At 56.1% G+C, this 13,496-nt stretch overlaps 6 protein-coding genes across 6 annotated transcripts; 4 read left to right on the forward strand and 2 right to left on the reverse strand.

Annotated features, from left to right (window-relative positions):
- Positions 1-29: 29 nt before the first annotated feature.
- On the forward strand, positions 30-1,109 carry WHR41_05738 (uncharacterized protein). The gene is made up of 3 exons (XM_069374343.1): positions 30-152; positions 202-213; positions 273-1,109. Exons 1-3 carry the CDS (start codon positions 70-72, stop codon positions 880-882), a joined length of 705 nt encoding a protein of 234 aa, XP_069228562.1. The 5' UTR covers positions 30-69; the 3' UTR covers positions 883-1,109.
- A 149-nt stretch (positions 1,110-1,258) lies between these two features.
- WHR41_05739 (uncharacterized protein) lies at positions 1,259-4,446 on the reverse strand (the record flags this gene model as incomplete). Its single annotated transcript, XM_069374344.1, has 3 exons — positions 4,350-4,446; positions 3,959-4,233; positions 1,259-3,898 (listed from the first exon to the last, which is right to left on the reverse strand). The coding sequence occupies exons 1-3, from the start codon at positions 4,429-4,431 to the stop codon at positions 1,259-1,261; spliced, it is 2,997 nt and encodes a 998-aa protein (XP_069228561.1). The 5' UTR covers positions 4,432-4,446.
- Positions 4,447-4,905: 459 nt separating this feature from the next.
- Positions 4,906-5,976, reverse strand: WHR41_05740 (uncharacterized protein; the record flags this gene model as incomplete). Its single annotated transcript, XM_069374345.1, has 1 exon — positions 4,906-5,976. One exon carries the CDS (start codon positions 5,974-5,976, stop codon positions 4,906-4,908), a length of 1,071 nt encoding a protein of 356 aa, XP_069228503.1.
- A 676-nt stretch (positions 5,977-6,652) lies between these two features.
- On the forward strand, positions 6,653-7,805 carry WHR41_05741 (60S ribosomal protein eL14). Its single transcript, XM_069374346.1, has 4 exons — positions 6,653-6,710; positions 6,773-6,918; positions 7,018-7,281; positions 7,406-7,805. The coding sequence occupies exons 2-4, from the start codon at positions 6,793-6,795 to the stop codon at positions 7,451-7,453; spliced, it is 438 nt and encodes a 145-aa protein (XP_069228504.1). The 5' UTR covers positions 6,653-6,710; positions 6,773-6,792; the 3' UTR covers positions 7,454-7,805.
- Positions 7,806-8,013: 208 nt separating this feature from the next.
- egd2 (Nascent polypeptide-associated complex subunit alpha) lies at positions 8,014-9,179 on the forward strand. Its single transcript, XM_069374347.1, has 3 exons — positions 8,014-8,074; positions 8,192-8,510; positions 8,572-9,179. The coding sequence occupies exons 2-3, from the start codon at positions 8,218-8,220 to the stop codon at positions 8,888-8,890; spliced, it is 612 nt and encodes a 203-aa protein (XP_069228501.1). The 5' UTR covers positions 8,014-8,074; positions 8,192-8,217; the 3' UTR covers positions 8,891-9,179.
- A 173-nt stretch (positions 9,180-9,352) lies between these two features.
- Positions 9,353-10,404, forward strand: WHR41_05743 (uncharacterized protein). The gene is made up of 4 exons (XM_069374348.1): positions 9,353-9,408; positions 9,547-9,942; positions 10,029-10,115; positions 10,175-10,404. Exons 1-4 carry the CDS (start codon positions 9,397-9,399, stop codon positions 10,202-10,204), a joined length of 525 nt encoding a protein of 174 aa, XP_069228502.1. The 5' UTR covers positions 9,353-9,396; the 3' UTR covers positions 10,205-10,404.
- Positions 10,405-13,496: the final 3,092 nt, after the last annotated feature.

A 13,496-nucleotide genomic window follows, 5' to 3' on the forward strand; every position in this document is an offset into this window, starting at 1 on the left:
CTCGGCCTCACTTTTAGCTCGCGACTTCCATCCGAGACTATCTACACGAGCATTCAACTCGCACACAGGATGTCAAGCAAAGCAGCTCTGGTCGTACCGGCCCTGAGGAGGCACACCTCGACCGTCATTGTCGCCCACGGCCTCGGAGACAGGTGAAGTGCCCGCGTCCAGTTGAGCAGCAGAATGCTAACTTCATGGCAGCGGCGCAGGATGGTAAGCATAGCTCGCAATTCTCTCCAACAACGGTAACATTCTGATATCTTTACCTTTAGGGCCTTCCTCGCCGAGCAATGGCGTTCGCGCAACAAGTTCCCCGAAACCAAGTTCATCTTCCCCAATGCGCCTAGCATTCCCATCACCGTCAACATGGGCATGCGCATGCCCGGCTGGTACGACATCGCAGACTTCGGCGAACTGGCGAACCGCTCCGAAGACGAGGCCGGCGTGCTGCGCTCGCAGAAGGTCTTCCACACACTTATCCAGGCCGAGATCGACGCCGGGATCCCCACCGAGCGCATCATCCTGGGCGGCTTCAGCCAGGGCGGCGCCATGAGCTTGATGGCCGGCGTCACCTGCCCGACGAAGCTGGGCGGCATCTTCGGCCTGTCGAGCTACCTGCTGCTGAAAGATAAGGTGAAGGATATGGTGCCTGCCGAGTCACCGAACAAGGATACGCCGATCTTCATGGGTCACGGCGATGCGGACCCTATTGTCAGGTACGCCTGGGGCCAGATGACGGCCGAGAAGCTGCGGGAGTGGGGCTGGAGTGTGGATTTCAAGACCTACCCAGGCCTGCCTCACTCTGCTGCTCCGCAGGAGATTGACGACCTGGAAGCCTACATCAACAAGCGGATACCCGATCTTGGCGACAAGAAGCTCTGACTTGGGTCGTCTGAGAAAGACCCGTATGACGCTGGCGAAATTCGCCTCGTCCTGGGCGCGGGGCTTACGATGATCGTGTGGCTGCTGAGTCTGATTTTACTCAGACGATGGAGACGTGGATGAGCTCAGAGATAGCCTGAACAAGGTGCTCTGGACGAACACTATGGAGGCTAGCAAATCAAGAGAAAGATACCAAATAGAAGAATTCATTGCATAAAATCACAAAAGGCCTCTACGATTTTCGATTTTGGAGTGTCGCCCGGGTATCAAGTGAAAAAGAAAAACAATCAAAAAATTGACGACCCAAACCATGGATCGTCTCAGGAAGGTGTATCCCTCAACAAACTCTTCCAAGCAATCTCAGCAACTTCCCCTCTCACGTCCTGATCAGAACCCTCACTCCCAAGCCCCTGGCCTCTCTGATACAGCAAGCCAGACACGTTCTGCCAGTCTTGCCAACGATCGCGTTCTCGCCAACCTTCGCACACCAGGCCCTGGCGAGAAGCTCCAGATCGGCCTTCCCTCGGCAATCGAGCACAGCTACTTCCTCTTCCTCTTCGTTCTCGGCCTCTGCCGTCGCATCGGGTAGCGAGAGGGCTCGAGAGCGTGCTTCCTCCGCCCCGGCAGACAGGAGCGTTGCCACCGGCAGTGTCATATAGCGGTACGAGGTGTGCAGAGGATGCGCTGGTGGAGGCGCGACGTCGCGAGAGGATGCCGTGTGAAAAGAGAGAGCGAGGTTATCGGATGGCGAAGAGGTGAGACTGCTGAGGTCGTGATCCTCGTCGTTGGCGACAGGGTAGCAGGGATAGGAAGAGATGAAGTGGACGTCGTAGGTGAGGGGTACGGAGATCTGGGGGAGCTTCGGGTTAATGGGCGACGAGAAGGCCAGGTACGCTGTGCTTTTGGGTGTGATGCTGGAGGCATCGGAGTCGGAGTCCGGGCTGACGAATGACAGGCCTCGACAGACGACTTCGTTGCCCATGACTGGAGGACTGTCGGTGGGAGTAGTGAAGTCGCTGGCTCGCAGGAAGCTCGCGTCGTAGTTGTGGAATGGGTCAGAGGCTTTCGGAAGGGCTTCGCGGTCCTTGATGCGAGGTTTTGCTTCAGGGTAGGGAAAATCTTTGATCTTTGCGTCGATCCAGCCTTCTGGTTGTTCAGTCGGCGCATCGGGAACAGATATCCAGCCCATGCATTCAATGGCACCCAGTTTTGCAGCCAACACCCTGCCCACAGCTGAGCTTTTGCTCCAGAAAGTGCGGCCCCTGTATGCGAAGCCACCGTACAAGTTTGCGTTGTCACCCAGTGCATCAATAGCTTCAGGACTGTTCTCCAGCAAAGCACTCATGAGGAAATGGCCGGCCGCTTCGCCCGGTAGCACAAGACCGGAGAGCCAGGAGCGAGAAAGCCACCCACCGACATTGAACCCCTCAGCCTCATTTGCAGCAGGGCGCAATTGTATGCTTTGTGCAGTCTTTGTTCGATTAATACCCGGGCGGTTCTGTTGCTGACCAATTGCGCCGAAATAGCTGGTCCTCGTTCCAGGAGTGTTCTCAACGTCGAACAACCGTGGGCTGTTCAGTGGCGTTGCGTATATGCTCATCGTGCTGACTGGCCGTTCGTAGCCTGAAAAGTCCGGCTCTGGCCGGAGCTGTGTACGTACGTCTTCGACATGTGGCCAGCTGAGCGCGCGTGCAAAAGTCAAGAGGCCGGAGATCTGATGATCTTCGTTCTTTGGGCGAAGAATAGGTTTTGAGGAGTCGTTCTGTGGGTCCTCCTGCGATGTGAAGAAAGAGATCGCGCTGAAAAAGCTGTTCCTGATCCCTTGACCATTTGCGCTCGGCAGTATCGAAACGCTCATGTTGGACAGGAACTTTTCTGCAACCAGGATGTCCCATTCCACTTTCTGGCTCCTCTGTTGCAACGGAACTGGCGAGGATCCACTGTGAGGAGCGCCTATGGCTGCTGAGAGTTTCAAGCGCACCAACAACTCTGCAGCCAGAGTCACCTGCAGAATGAAAACGTCCCTTTCGCTGAGATGCGCTGCACTAGAGTCTTCGGTGTCGAAGTCTGTCCATAGAAGCTGGCCTATCCTTATCCGCCATTCGACAACGCTAAAATCATGCCAAAGGCCCTTCATCTCAAGAACTTGCTGCAGCGCAGCAATTTGCTTATCGAGTGAGACTTTCTGAATGCCCTCAGCAGAGATGTCCGCAGAAGACCTGTTCAGTAGCCTGCCGAACAAGTCATTTCCAAGCTCGAAAACATTGTCTTCGTCGAGCGAGCCGGATACCGAGTCGCCGTCAGAAAGACGAGCATAGAGTTCTCCAGATTCTGTCAAGCAATTCACGAGCTGTGCAAGATCGAACTCAAGAAGGCCAACTTCTGCAGGGTTGTTGGTCAAAAGATGCCGCTTCTCAAATGTCGAGCTTTCGTCAGGAGTCGTCAGACTATCCGAGACAGGAAGCTGCAGAAAGTGTTCGAATCCAGTCGTCCCGGGTTCTGGTCCATTTGCGCTCAGCAGATTGGGCACCTCCAAGATATCGTCACAAGCTTCGGTCTTTCGACTGACGATTTTAAGATGGCTCGTGAATGGGATGTGTTGGCTCTCTTCCACAGCATCCACGCCTAGAGTGCTTGAGCGAAATGTTTCATGGTCAAATTGTTTATGATCTGGTAGGTAGTGTGGAGGTAGGCCAGTGCTACCACCGTGAAACACAACCTGTGGTCGGTATTCTGACAAGTCTGGGACTGCACTGAAGCATGGTGCTCCCTCGAAGAGCATAAATATTTCATCTTCTGTGAGCTGTCGGTGGACGTCGGCATTAGGTCCGTCATAAAACGGCGGCAGCGGTTCGGAGCCGGAGGCGTTGCGCGAATCCGCTCGTATTTGTTGCCGAAGGAAGAAATTATCCGAGGCCTTCTTCTTCTCTTGGTCCTTGGACGGTCCTAGTATGCGGTCGAGGGCATTTTCGCTTAGGCCGTATGAGCTACTGTTTCGCTGATGCTTACTCTTACCCTATGAAAGTGGGTCAGATGCTGTCCATGTCGCATTGCTCTTAAATGCGGATGGACTTACGGATTTATTGGACGATTTGGTTTTCTGGGTCGTCATTCGGGTAAGAATGTTGTCATTTTCCTCTTCTTCAGCCTTGTGATTTCCGCCTTTTTGTTTAAAGAAGTCGATGACTGTCCTGCGCTTCGAAGCTTTTGACGAAGACGCCGCTCTCTCGTGCGAAATGGCATCGTCCTCCGGAGCAACGTTTTCCTTGACTTCCTGCGCGGGCTGCCGATGACGCTTCATTATCGGCAACCGAAAAGGTGAACCCTTTCTTTCGCCATCCTGGTCGGTGTCTGAACTCAAACGTCCTAAGCGCATGTCTCTGGTGATCCAGTCGCAGGGCTTTGAGGCACACTCGCCGCAGCACAGAAGACAGAAGCAAGTAAACAGAGTGGGAAGCTGTACAAACCTGACAAGCGACCGCCGCTTCTTAGAGTCAGCACTTCCGCGGGTAATGAACCAGACGTGGCAGCCACATCAGGCTGGAACATGCATCAAATGACACGGGAGTGCCCTCTCAGGTAAGAGGGCGCGGCAGGCATACACCCGCCTGTACATCAGCGCGCCCCTCATCCAGCTAGGTACCCAGATCGGGGCCACCGGTGGCGGATGCGGGCGAAAGAGGCACGAGGCTGCGAGCCCGCGCGGCCGGCTGGCGTCGATTCGCTGTACAACAAGCACGGTGTTCGTGCGCGGTCGCAGACGAGATTGGTTTATTTGGCCCCGGCGCCCAGTGAAAGTCCAGACCACTTCGCGGCAGCACCACCTAAGCCGGCTGTGGCGCTTTAAGTGCACCATAGTGTGACCCCATCACTGCCCATGCAGGCCTTTGTGGGGAAGACCCTGGGCGATGAGCGCGGCAGTGATCGTGATCATGGGACGACGCAAATCAAGTCGCTTATGCAACCATGGGTCGCACCGCGTGACACGGGACGATAGACGAGACTGCTGCAATGCAAATGTGTTTATTGCCATTGTGATATATAGATGTTATCGTCGCGCTCCAGGCGTTCAAGCTCGTGCGCATGCGTGTCTTCGCTCAGACCAATACTCGACAATTGTCTGAGAATATCGGTGAGCCATTTGCCTTTCGGCTCGCCTATGGCTTTTGCTTTTTCCGTCCAAGCCCAGAGCACAGGGTCTAGGAAGTCGACTGCCGGACGGGAGCGGGACGCATCACGGTTTAAATGCCATCGCATGAGCTTCACAACACTCCACTGTAGCAGGTATAGAACTACTTGCTTGTTGCAGCCATCATCAACTACAGCTTTGCGAAGCAAGTCTTGGTCGACCTCCACCCCGAGGTTACGCAGCAGTTTGATGACCTCCACTGCATGCTGTGCTATAGCCTGTGACAGGCCTTCGTAGGCGAGCTCTGCCACAATACCCTCCACAGGTGTCGCACAGCAGTTGGGATATAAACTGAAGACTTTAAGAAAGGCAATGCGATCAATGGTCCATGGTCCATGAACTACCTTGGAGGGTGGCGGCAAGGATGTTGAAGGCTGGAGAGCAGACCAAATTTGAGCATACCGAGCTTCATCGCTAGGAGACTCGGGTTGCTCCAAGCGTCGTGCATCACGCTCATGATCAAGCCACTTACAAAAGAACGCCCAGGTCATGAAACGGCTGTTGAGTAATCGAGTCGCACTTGCTAGCTGTGCCGACGTCGGTTTGTCGGCCGTGCCATGGAGGACAACGGACGATAAAGCATTGCAAGTGAGCTCCCACTGCAGCTGCTTGCCTGAAAGCTGAGAGGTGACACTTGTTGAAGCCGCTGGTAAGTCCAAATTGCCAGAGTGGACGAAAATGGCTTGGATCATCTCCGTCGGCAACTGCTCAAGATGTGACAGTTCGACTCTTCGTCGTTTGATCGCTCGATGCTGACTCGTGCCGACAGGGGATGTTGGTGGTGAAGAGTCGAAGGTGTTGGCGGGCCTGCGCACATGAACTCGAACTTTCCTAGCGGTCCATTTTTCGCATTTCGCACCATGGCGTTTACCTCGAATGCGGATCGGCGTCTTGTCAGAAGACATGCTTCACTTGACAAGTTCCAGATATCTAGGTCGGTACGTTAGCCGCTGTGCATCAGACTTGTGTGACTATAAAAGCGATGCTTTGAAGGATTCCTCAGTGATCTTGGTTAAAGAATGATCATCCCCTGGGGGTCAATTACTATCTAGTGCGTGTGTTTTAATCATCGGACATGGTGGAAAGCTGAAGGAAGAAAGAAAATGTAAAATACATACCCCACGCAGACTCATGCAGGTAAAAGGTGAGCAGCCATGGCCAAAGAGGGTCGAGTCATCTGGGTTCTGCAGCGAGTCAGCTGATATGTCCAATGCAGTGAAGTGCTATCGTGATGAGTTTGGACATGACATTCAGAATATGTAAGAATTGAATATCAGGCTAGCCAGACCGTATGAGAAACAGGCGAGTAACTCCGGCGCTGACTGTCAATCGCAAATTATAACATCTTGATGATGTAAGAAAGTAGTTGAGGAATCGGACTTACCAATTGGTGTGGGCATTTGCCTGCAGCAGGCCGGATGCAGTGCTGTTCACATGATGAAGAGTACGGGCAATAGAAGGAAGAGCCCAGTCTTCACGCGAAGAAGATTTCAACAACGCCGGGGGCTGCTCGGGCCGCCCAGCTGCCAAGCCCGGAACTTTTCCGCCCGCCCACGACCTGAGAATTCAGCCCACTGGACCAGAATTGAGAAGCGAGCGACTGCGACGACATCCATACTAACCTCTCCCACACAGCCCGGTACGGTCCCACCATCATTGCGCCTGCGACTCTCGAGACTCCGTCCTAACTTGCGAATCCAGACCCGACGACAATCGATACAATGGGCGACGTTGACGTTACGGCAAGCCAGTGGAGGCTCGTGGAGGTTGGCCGCGTTGTGCTGTTCGTTTCCGGCCCCTACGCCGGCAAGCTTGCTGCCATCGCCGAGATCATCGACCACAAGCGTGTATGTGATCACCGAAATGGATGCCCCGAAGGATTGGAAAGAGACGCAAATCAGCAGCGAAGGGCATGAAGGAATCGGAGGTTAACGTGTACAACACAGGTTCTCGTTGAGGGTCCCGCCTCCAACGCCGAGGACGTCGTTCCCCGCCAGTCCGCTCCTCTCTCGAACCTGTCGCTCACCCGCTTCGTCCTCGAGAAGCTGCCCCGTGGCGCCGGCACCGCCCCCCTCAGGAAGCAGTGGGAGGCCCAGGAGATCGAGAAGAAGTTCAACAACAGCGACTACGCCAAGAAGCGTGAGCAGACCACCAAGAGGAGGAACCTCAACGACTTCGAGCGTTTCAAGGTCATGCGCCTCAGGAAGCAGGTGAGTGCTGGAATATGGGACCAGAGAATGCGACAAGGGAGCATGGAGAGAGGTCTTGGCTTGATCTGCTGTTCTCTGGTCTTGCGACTCGGGTGCAACGCGCAATACTGACCTCAGTCTACAGGCCCGCTTCCAGGTCCGCAAGACCATGGCCGCTGCCAAGGCTGCGTAAATTTGCAGTTCTCGAAACGACAATTCAAAATCAGGCTTGAACGAGACGACTCAGGCTCAGAGCTTCTTTTAGACCGAATGCTCTTTGATCAGCAGGGTCGCAGGCGTCAATCAGGTGGAGACGGCAGGCATGCAGCTTCAGTAGCGTTTCGGAAAATGAGAGCTTGAAACTGCAACTGTCCTACGAGCGACTTTGATACCCGCGCAACAACTTGAAGGTGGAATGCAACATCGACACGTCTCTTTCCACCGGAAATGTTCTATCATCTGCCTTGGAGCCCCGTCATGAAAGCCGAGTCATCCACCGTCTTCCAAGCATAGGCCTCAGCATTGAAACCACAAGTACTCTGTAATCCGCCGTTCAAGTGAAGTCATGCAGATGTACAATGCCATGTGATTCTTCCACACTACCTTGAATTCCCGTGAATATGGAAAAATAGTCGTATTGCCCAACGGGCCTTGTATTCCCACGTGACTGGATACTTCGGCTTACCTGCCGTATACGTAAATTTGCAAATTGGCTGGGTGTGCGAACCGCATTGGAGAGCTCGACCCATCTCGAACAGGAAGCCTTGCTGGACAGCGCATTCCAAGACAACCAGGCCAGATTTGACAGTTTACAGTGAGTGCCGCCACAGCTCATCCGATTGTGATTTTGCGCCATGCGCCAGCTCATTCGGCAATTTTGGCGTCTCTACATGTTCGTAACGACAGCTAGCTAACCTCGCTGTCTTGGCAGACAACCGTCAACCTAATACCGCGAATATGTCGAACCCCCGTGTTGAAGAGCTCGTCGACGAGCCCGAGAAGAAGAACGTCAACGTCGAGGCCGACGAGAGCTCCGAGTCCGAGGCCGAGGCCGGCGAGGCCAACATCCCCGCAGGCGCTTCCGTCGCCATCCACAACAGGAACGAGAAGAAGGCGCGCAAGGCCATCGCCAAGCTCGGCCTGAAGCACGTCGAGGGCATCACCAGGGTCACTCTCAGGAGGCCCAAGAACATCCTCTTCGTCATCTCCCAGCCTGACGTCTACAAGAGCCCGAACAGCAACACTTGGATGTATGTTTGAGTCAAGCAAGAGATTGGTTAGATGGAGAATCGATACTGACACGGAGGACAGCATCTTCGGTGAGGCTAAGATCGAGGACCTCAACTCCCAGGCCCAGGCCCAGGCTGCCCAGCAGCTCGCCGCCCAGTCCGCCAACGAGCACGCTGGCCACGACCACTCCGCCGAGGGCGACAAGGGCAAGGCCGTCGCTGGTGCTGAGACCAAGGAGGAGGAGGAGGACGATGGTGAGGAGGTCGACGACACCGGTCTTGAGGCCAAGGACATCGAGCTTGTCATGGCCCAGGCCAGCGTGAGCAGGAAGAAGGCCGTCAAGGCCCTCAAGGAGAACGACAACGACATTGTCAACAGTATCATGGCTCTCAGCATATAGAGGATTGTGGAGAAGTGACAGCATGCGAATTCGCGCTGTCTTCACGACTGGCTCTGGTGTGAGCTGCCGCGCTGCGGTGTACAATCAAAACTTCATGCTTCGATGTGCAAAGGCGATCTCAGAGTTGTAACTTGAACGTGATGTGTAAATGGCATTGACAGAATGACGGCGACTTCGAAGCGTGTTCATATTCAAGACAATACGTGAACGTCGGACGAATTCTGATGTTTACCAATAAGTTATTCCATCTGCAAATATTAACGATCGACCCTCGTTATAGCCAAATGAACGTTCCTTGAACTGTTATAAAGACCACGATTTATCTCTGGCGCAGAGCTTCAACGGCACTGCAGCTCGTCGTTGGAGCTGTTGCTGTTCGGCCATTCACGGAAGACTTGGCGGGCGGCGCTTGCCGCGCGCTGCTTCGGACCTCACACGCTCAGCATCCCTAGAGGAGCAAGCACACCACCCCGTCTCCCCTCACTACCAACCACACGACATCCACAATGGCCGTTTCCGTACGTACAGCCTCTTCCGATTCCCTCAATTCGAGCAATGCGCGCGATGCGATGCCCCTAGCCCCGACACCGCGCCCCGGGACCCCCGTCCTACTTTTTCCGAGATGGTGACAACCACCCACTAACACATCCGAACAGCGCAGCGCCGCCTCCAAGATCGACTGGGCCAACCTGGGCACCAAACTCGGCCTCCGCGGCACCACCGCCCAGGCCCTGCAGACCTTCAAGAAGCGCAACGACGACGCGCGCCGCAAGGTTCAGATCCTGTCCGAGCAGCCTCAGCAGGTCGACTTCGCGCACTACCGCAGCGTGCTCAAGAACTCCGCCGTCATCGACGACATCGAGAAGCAGTTCAACGGCTTCCAGGTCAAGAAGTACGACGTCGGCCGCCAGATCAAGGCCATTGAGGCCTACGAGGCCCAGGCCGTCAAGAGCGCCGAGGAGACCAAGAGCAAGGTCGACGCCGAGCTGAAGGACCTGGAGAAGACCCTCAAGAACATCGAGACCGCCAGGCCTTTCGAGGACCTCACTGTGGTGCGTATTCGCCGGCGCTGGAAAGCTCCGCGTGCGCGGAAGAAGAGGGGAAATCACGTGATAGGTGTATCTGACATTGCGCGCAGGACGAGGTTATTGCCGCCCGCCCCGAGATCGACCAGCGCGTCGAGCAGCTCGTGTCCAAGGGCCGCTGGAACGTTCCTGGCTACAAGGTAAATTGCCGTTTGGGCTTCGCTCCGAATCGACGAGATCAGGCTGACACCCCCCACAGGAGAAGTTCGGCGACCTTTCCGCGTTGTAGAGGAAGTAGGGGAGATAGAAGATGCAGTAGCTGCTGCTGTGCTATAGTATCATTTGTACATAACCGCATCGAGGTTTTCTTTGCTTTCCACGAGCCTGCATCGCCACCGAAGTCCTCCCATCTGTTGTGAGGCGGCCCCGTTGCATGCCATTTCCCTACCCTGACCACAATCGGAACCTACAACAGCTCTCAGCTCGCTATTCCACTTCCGAAAGCATTTTTCTGACATTCGACGTTCCCTCATCCCTGCGCTGTCAAAACGAGGCGTACGTTTGATACGAGCACAAGCCAAAACGAGCAAAAACGCAACCTCAAATGCCGTCAAACCATCTGCATGTTTCGCCGATAGCTCCTTCGCGGCTCTGAATGAGTAGATCCAGCTTCGCACTTAAAGGGATGAGACCATATCAACCTCGACGATCGTTCTGCTCAGATCTCGGCCCCTCACGTCCCAACATCCTACATTCAACCAAGCCCCAACTCAAAAGAGTAGCACGAGTGCGTCCACTGTTCGAGTTAGAAACCGAAGCTCAACAATATCGGAGGTGGTGCTCAGACAAGTCGCCGGTTACAATTCCCATCTCGCCCCATTCATACAGTCCGACTTGCTGAAATTGCGCGAATGATCCTCCGTCGGCCACAGTTCGATATGACCGTAAGCATGATCATCTCTGCTGGTAATACGGGATAGCTTGATCTATTTTTCAGACCGCAAGGGCGTCTTCAATCGCCCTCGTTTGGGAAGATAAAGATCGTGAATGGGAAATCGCACGCTGGAGACCTCCAGTGAAGCCGCTGGCATGTCCAAATCAACGACGAGGCAGAACTCGTCCAATCCTCCGCTAAACTCCATCCACCGACCACAATCGTGAGGGAACAAAAGCAACGAACTCCTACCTACTCGAAGCATCATATCCAAAGACCACCTTACACGCCCACCTCCCTCTTCCAAAACCTGCCTACCAATCAATCCACTTTGCCCAATCCAGCAACACTACCTTCATACAAAATCTCGCAGCGACCACACAAACCATCACCCAATCATCACAATCGATCATCGCATACAGTACATCAAAACATCCACCGATCCCCAGAAACAATTCTCCTTACCTCACCAACCCCCTCCCTCGGAGTCATACCGACGACCACCCACAGCAGTGGGGCATCGCAATCTGCCCAAAAAGAAAAACCTAACAGCCTACCTTAGGGCAGACCTCGAGATCAGATCCGAGGGCTTTTGCATGACTTACTCTACTCTACTCTGCATGACTAGGCAGCCCTGCCTGCGCCGTCGCGCTGCCGGGCAAAGCAAAGCAAAGCACGAAGAGACTTACCTTTGTGAGGTGCCGGAGGACGGGCGCCGAGGAAAGGCCTGACTTTACCTACCTAGACACACCGACTTGCTTACGCGCTCTCTGTTCTCTGATTGCCGGAGAGGAGACCTGGGGTGCCTGTGGGTTGGGGACGGCCGGCTTGGGCTTCGGTTCGCGGTGGTCTTCTGCACGTTGTTGGCTTTTGCTTTTTGCTCGCCTGGGCACGCGTTCAGACTGATCTGAGCCGGGCTCGAGATCGATGCACGACTCGACTCGACTCGAGACGAGGCGAGCAGGTCAAAGTGAGCGTTACATCACATCACAGCCTCACTCGCTCCCTCTCTCATCTCCTTCCCACGCACGGCAGGCTCCGAACGACCGAACATACGTACGTACGTGTCCGCTCAGCTCTCCTGGGCAGCGCGAAGATAGAGCAAGAGTGACATCAACCCCTCCCCTCGCCCCGATCGCCACACCCACGCCGCCGAGCCCTCCCTCCAACCAACCTCAAGCGAGCCGCCCGCAGGCAGCACGATCGCAAGCAGGCTCTGAGGCGATCCGGAGGATTTGTCACAGGGGCCCTGTGCAGCCGTCCCATCCTCATCGCCCAGCAGAGCGGTGAAGACCGACCCCCCTCCCCTCCCAGCCTTTCTCTTCACAGCACGATCCAAGAGCCAGCGCCACGCCAGCGCGAGCAGAACCCCAAACAGAGAGGCCACCCCTGCAAGCAAGCAAGCACAGCCGGCCAGCCGGCCGGACGCAGCGCCCGCCTTCGGGCAAAGTGCCGCGCGCCCTCCCTCGCTGCCAGCTTGCTGCTGGGCCGCCATGCCTGATCGGAGCGAGCGAGCGGGCGCGAGCGAGGGTGTGTGTCGATCGCCCGGCGCAGCCCGTATCTCTGGGAACAGAGAGATCGCAATCGTGGCTTCGCTCGCTGCAGAGAACAGAACGAAGACGCTCACTCACTTACTCACAGAGATCTGAAGACATAACGGGCGCGCGAGCGTTTTGCCCCTCCACCGGCGAAGCCAGCCCTGCGACGCCCAGCCCAGCGCACGCCTTTGAGTGACACGAAACGGGCTGGCAGAAGCGCGAAGCGCGCTGCGCTGCGCTTCACGATTGGGAAACCCTCGGCGTGTTCGTGCCAGGCCAGGCCAGGGCGGGAGGAACCTTCAAGCGGCCGGGGGGGTTGGGGCAAGGGGCTCGTGGGCTGGCTGCATACGTGTACGGGCGCGCGAGCGCGAGCGTGAAGGAAGGGGACGGACGCGTGCTGGGGGGTGGGTTTGGTTTGCTTTTGCCGTCGTCGGGCGGAGGAGGGGCTGGGGCTGTTTGACTCGTTCGTGTCGAGCGGGCGGCAGATGCCGTGGGGAGCGAGCCTGCGAGGGTGGGAAACGACTCCGGGTGGTGCGGCCCACTCGGTTCGCGCTCTGCTGGCGCTGGCGCTGGCGCTGGCGCTTGCTTCGTCTCGTCTGCAGGCAGGCAGGCAGGCAGGCAGGCCTCCAGCCGGGAGTAGTGATGCGCGGCGGACTGACTACTCTGTGCTGTGCGGACTCCTGGGAGCGGCTTCCGGGAATGTGCAGATCGTGATGCGACGGGTGCTTGCAGGCTCGCGTCAGACATTGAGGGTGATCGGCCGGAGGCTTGCTCTGACTGGCAGGGCAGGGCGTGGGCAAGGGAGCTGTGCGGCCTTTTTCGGGCAGGGGAGGGGGATTCGGTTTGGTCTGGTGTGATAGCTGGGAGGGATGCTGGAGGACTAGCTAGGCTAGCTAGGCAGGCGTCTCCGACATGATCGCCCGCTCGGCCGGCGCACAGATGTAGCAGGTGTAGGGGGGGAGATAACTCGGTCGGTCAGCTTGGTCAGCTTGGCTGGCTGGCTGGATGGATGAGCAAGGGCGAGCAGGGTAGAGACCGAGCAGCTCGAAGACGTCGACGACGACGACGACGACGACGACGACGACGACATCGGAAGGTCCACCGGCGTA

Source organism: Cladosporium halotolerans (assembly GCF_011745625.1).
Source record: "Cladosporium halotolerans strain TM138-S3 chromosome Unknown Sca19, whole genome shotgun sequence".
Lineage (NCBI taxonomy): Eukaryota > Fungi > Ascomycota > Dothideomycetes > Cladosporiales > Cladosporiaceae > Cladosporium > Cladosporium halotolerans.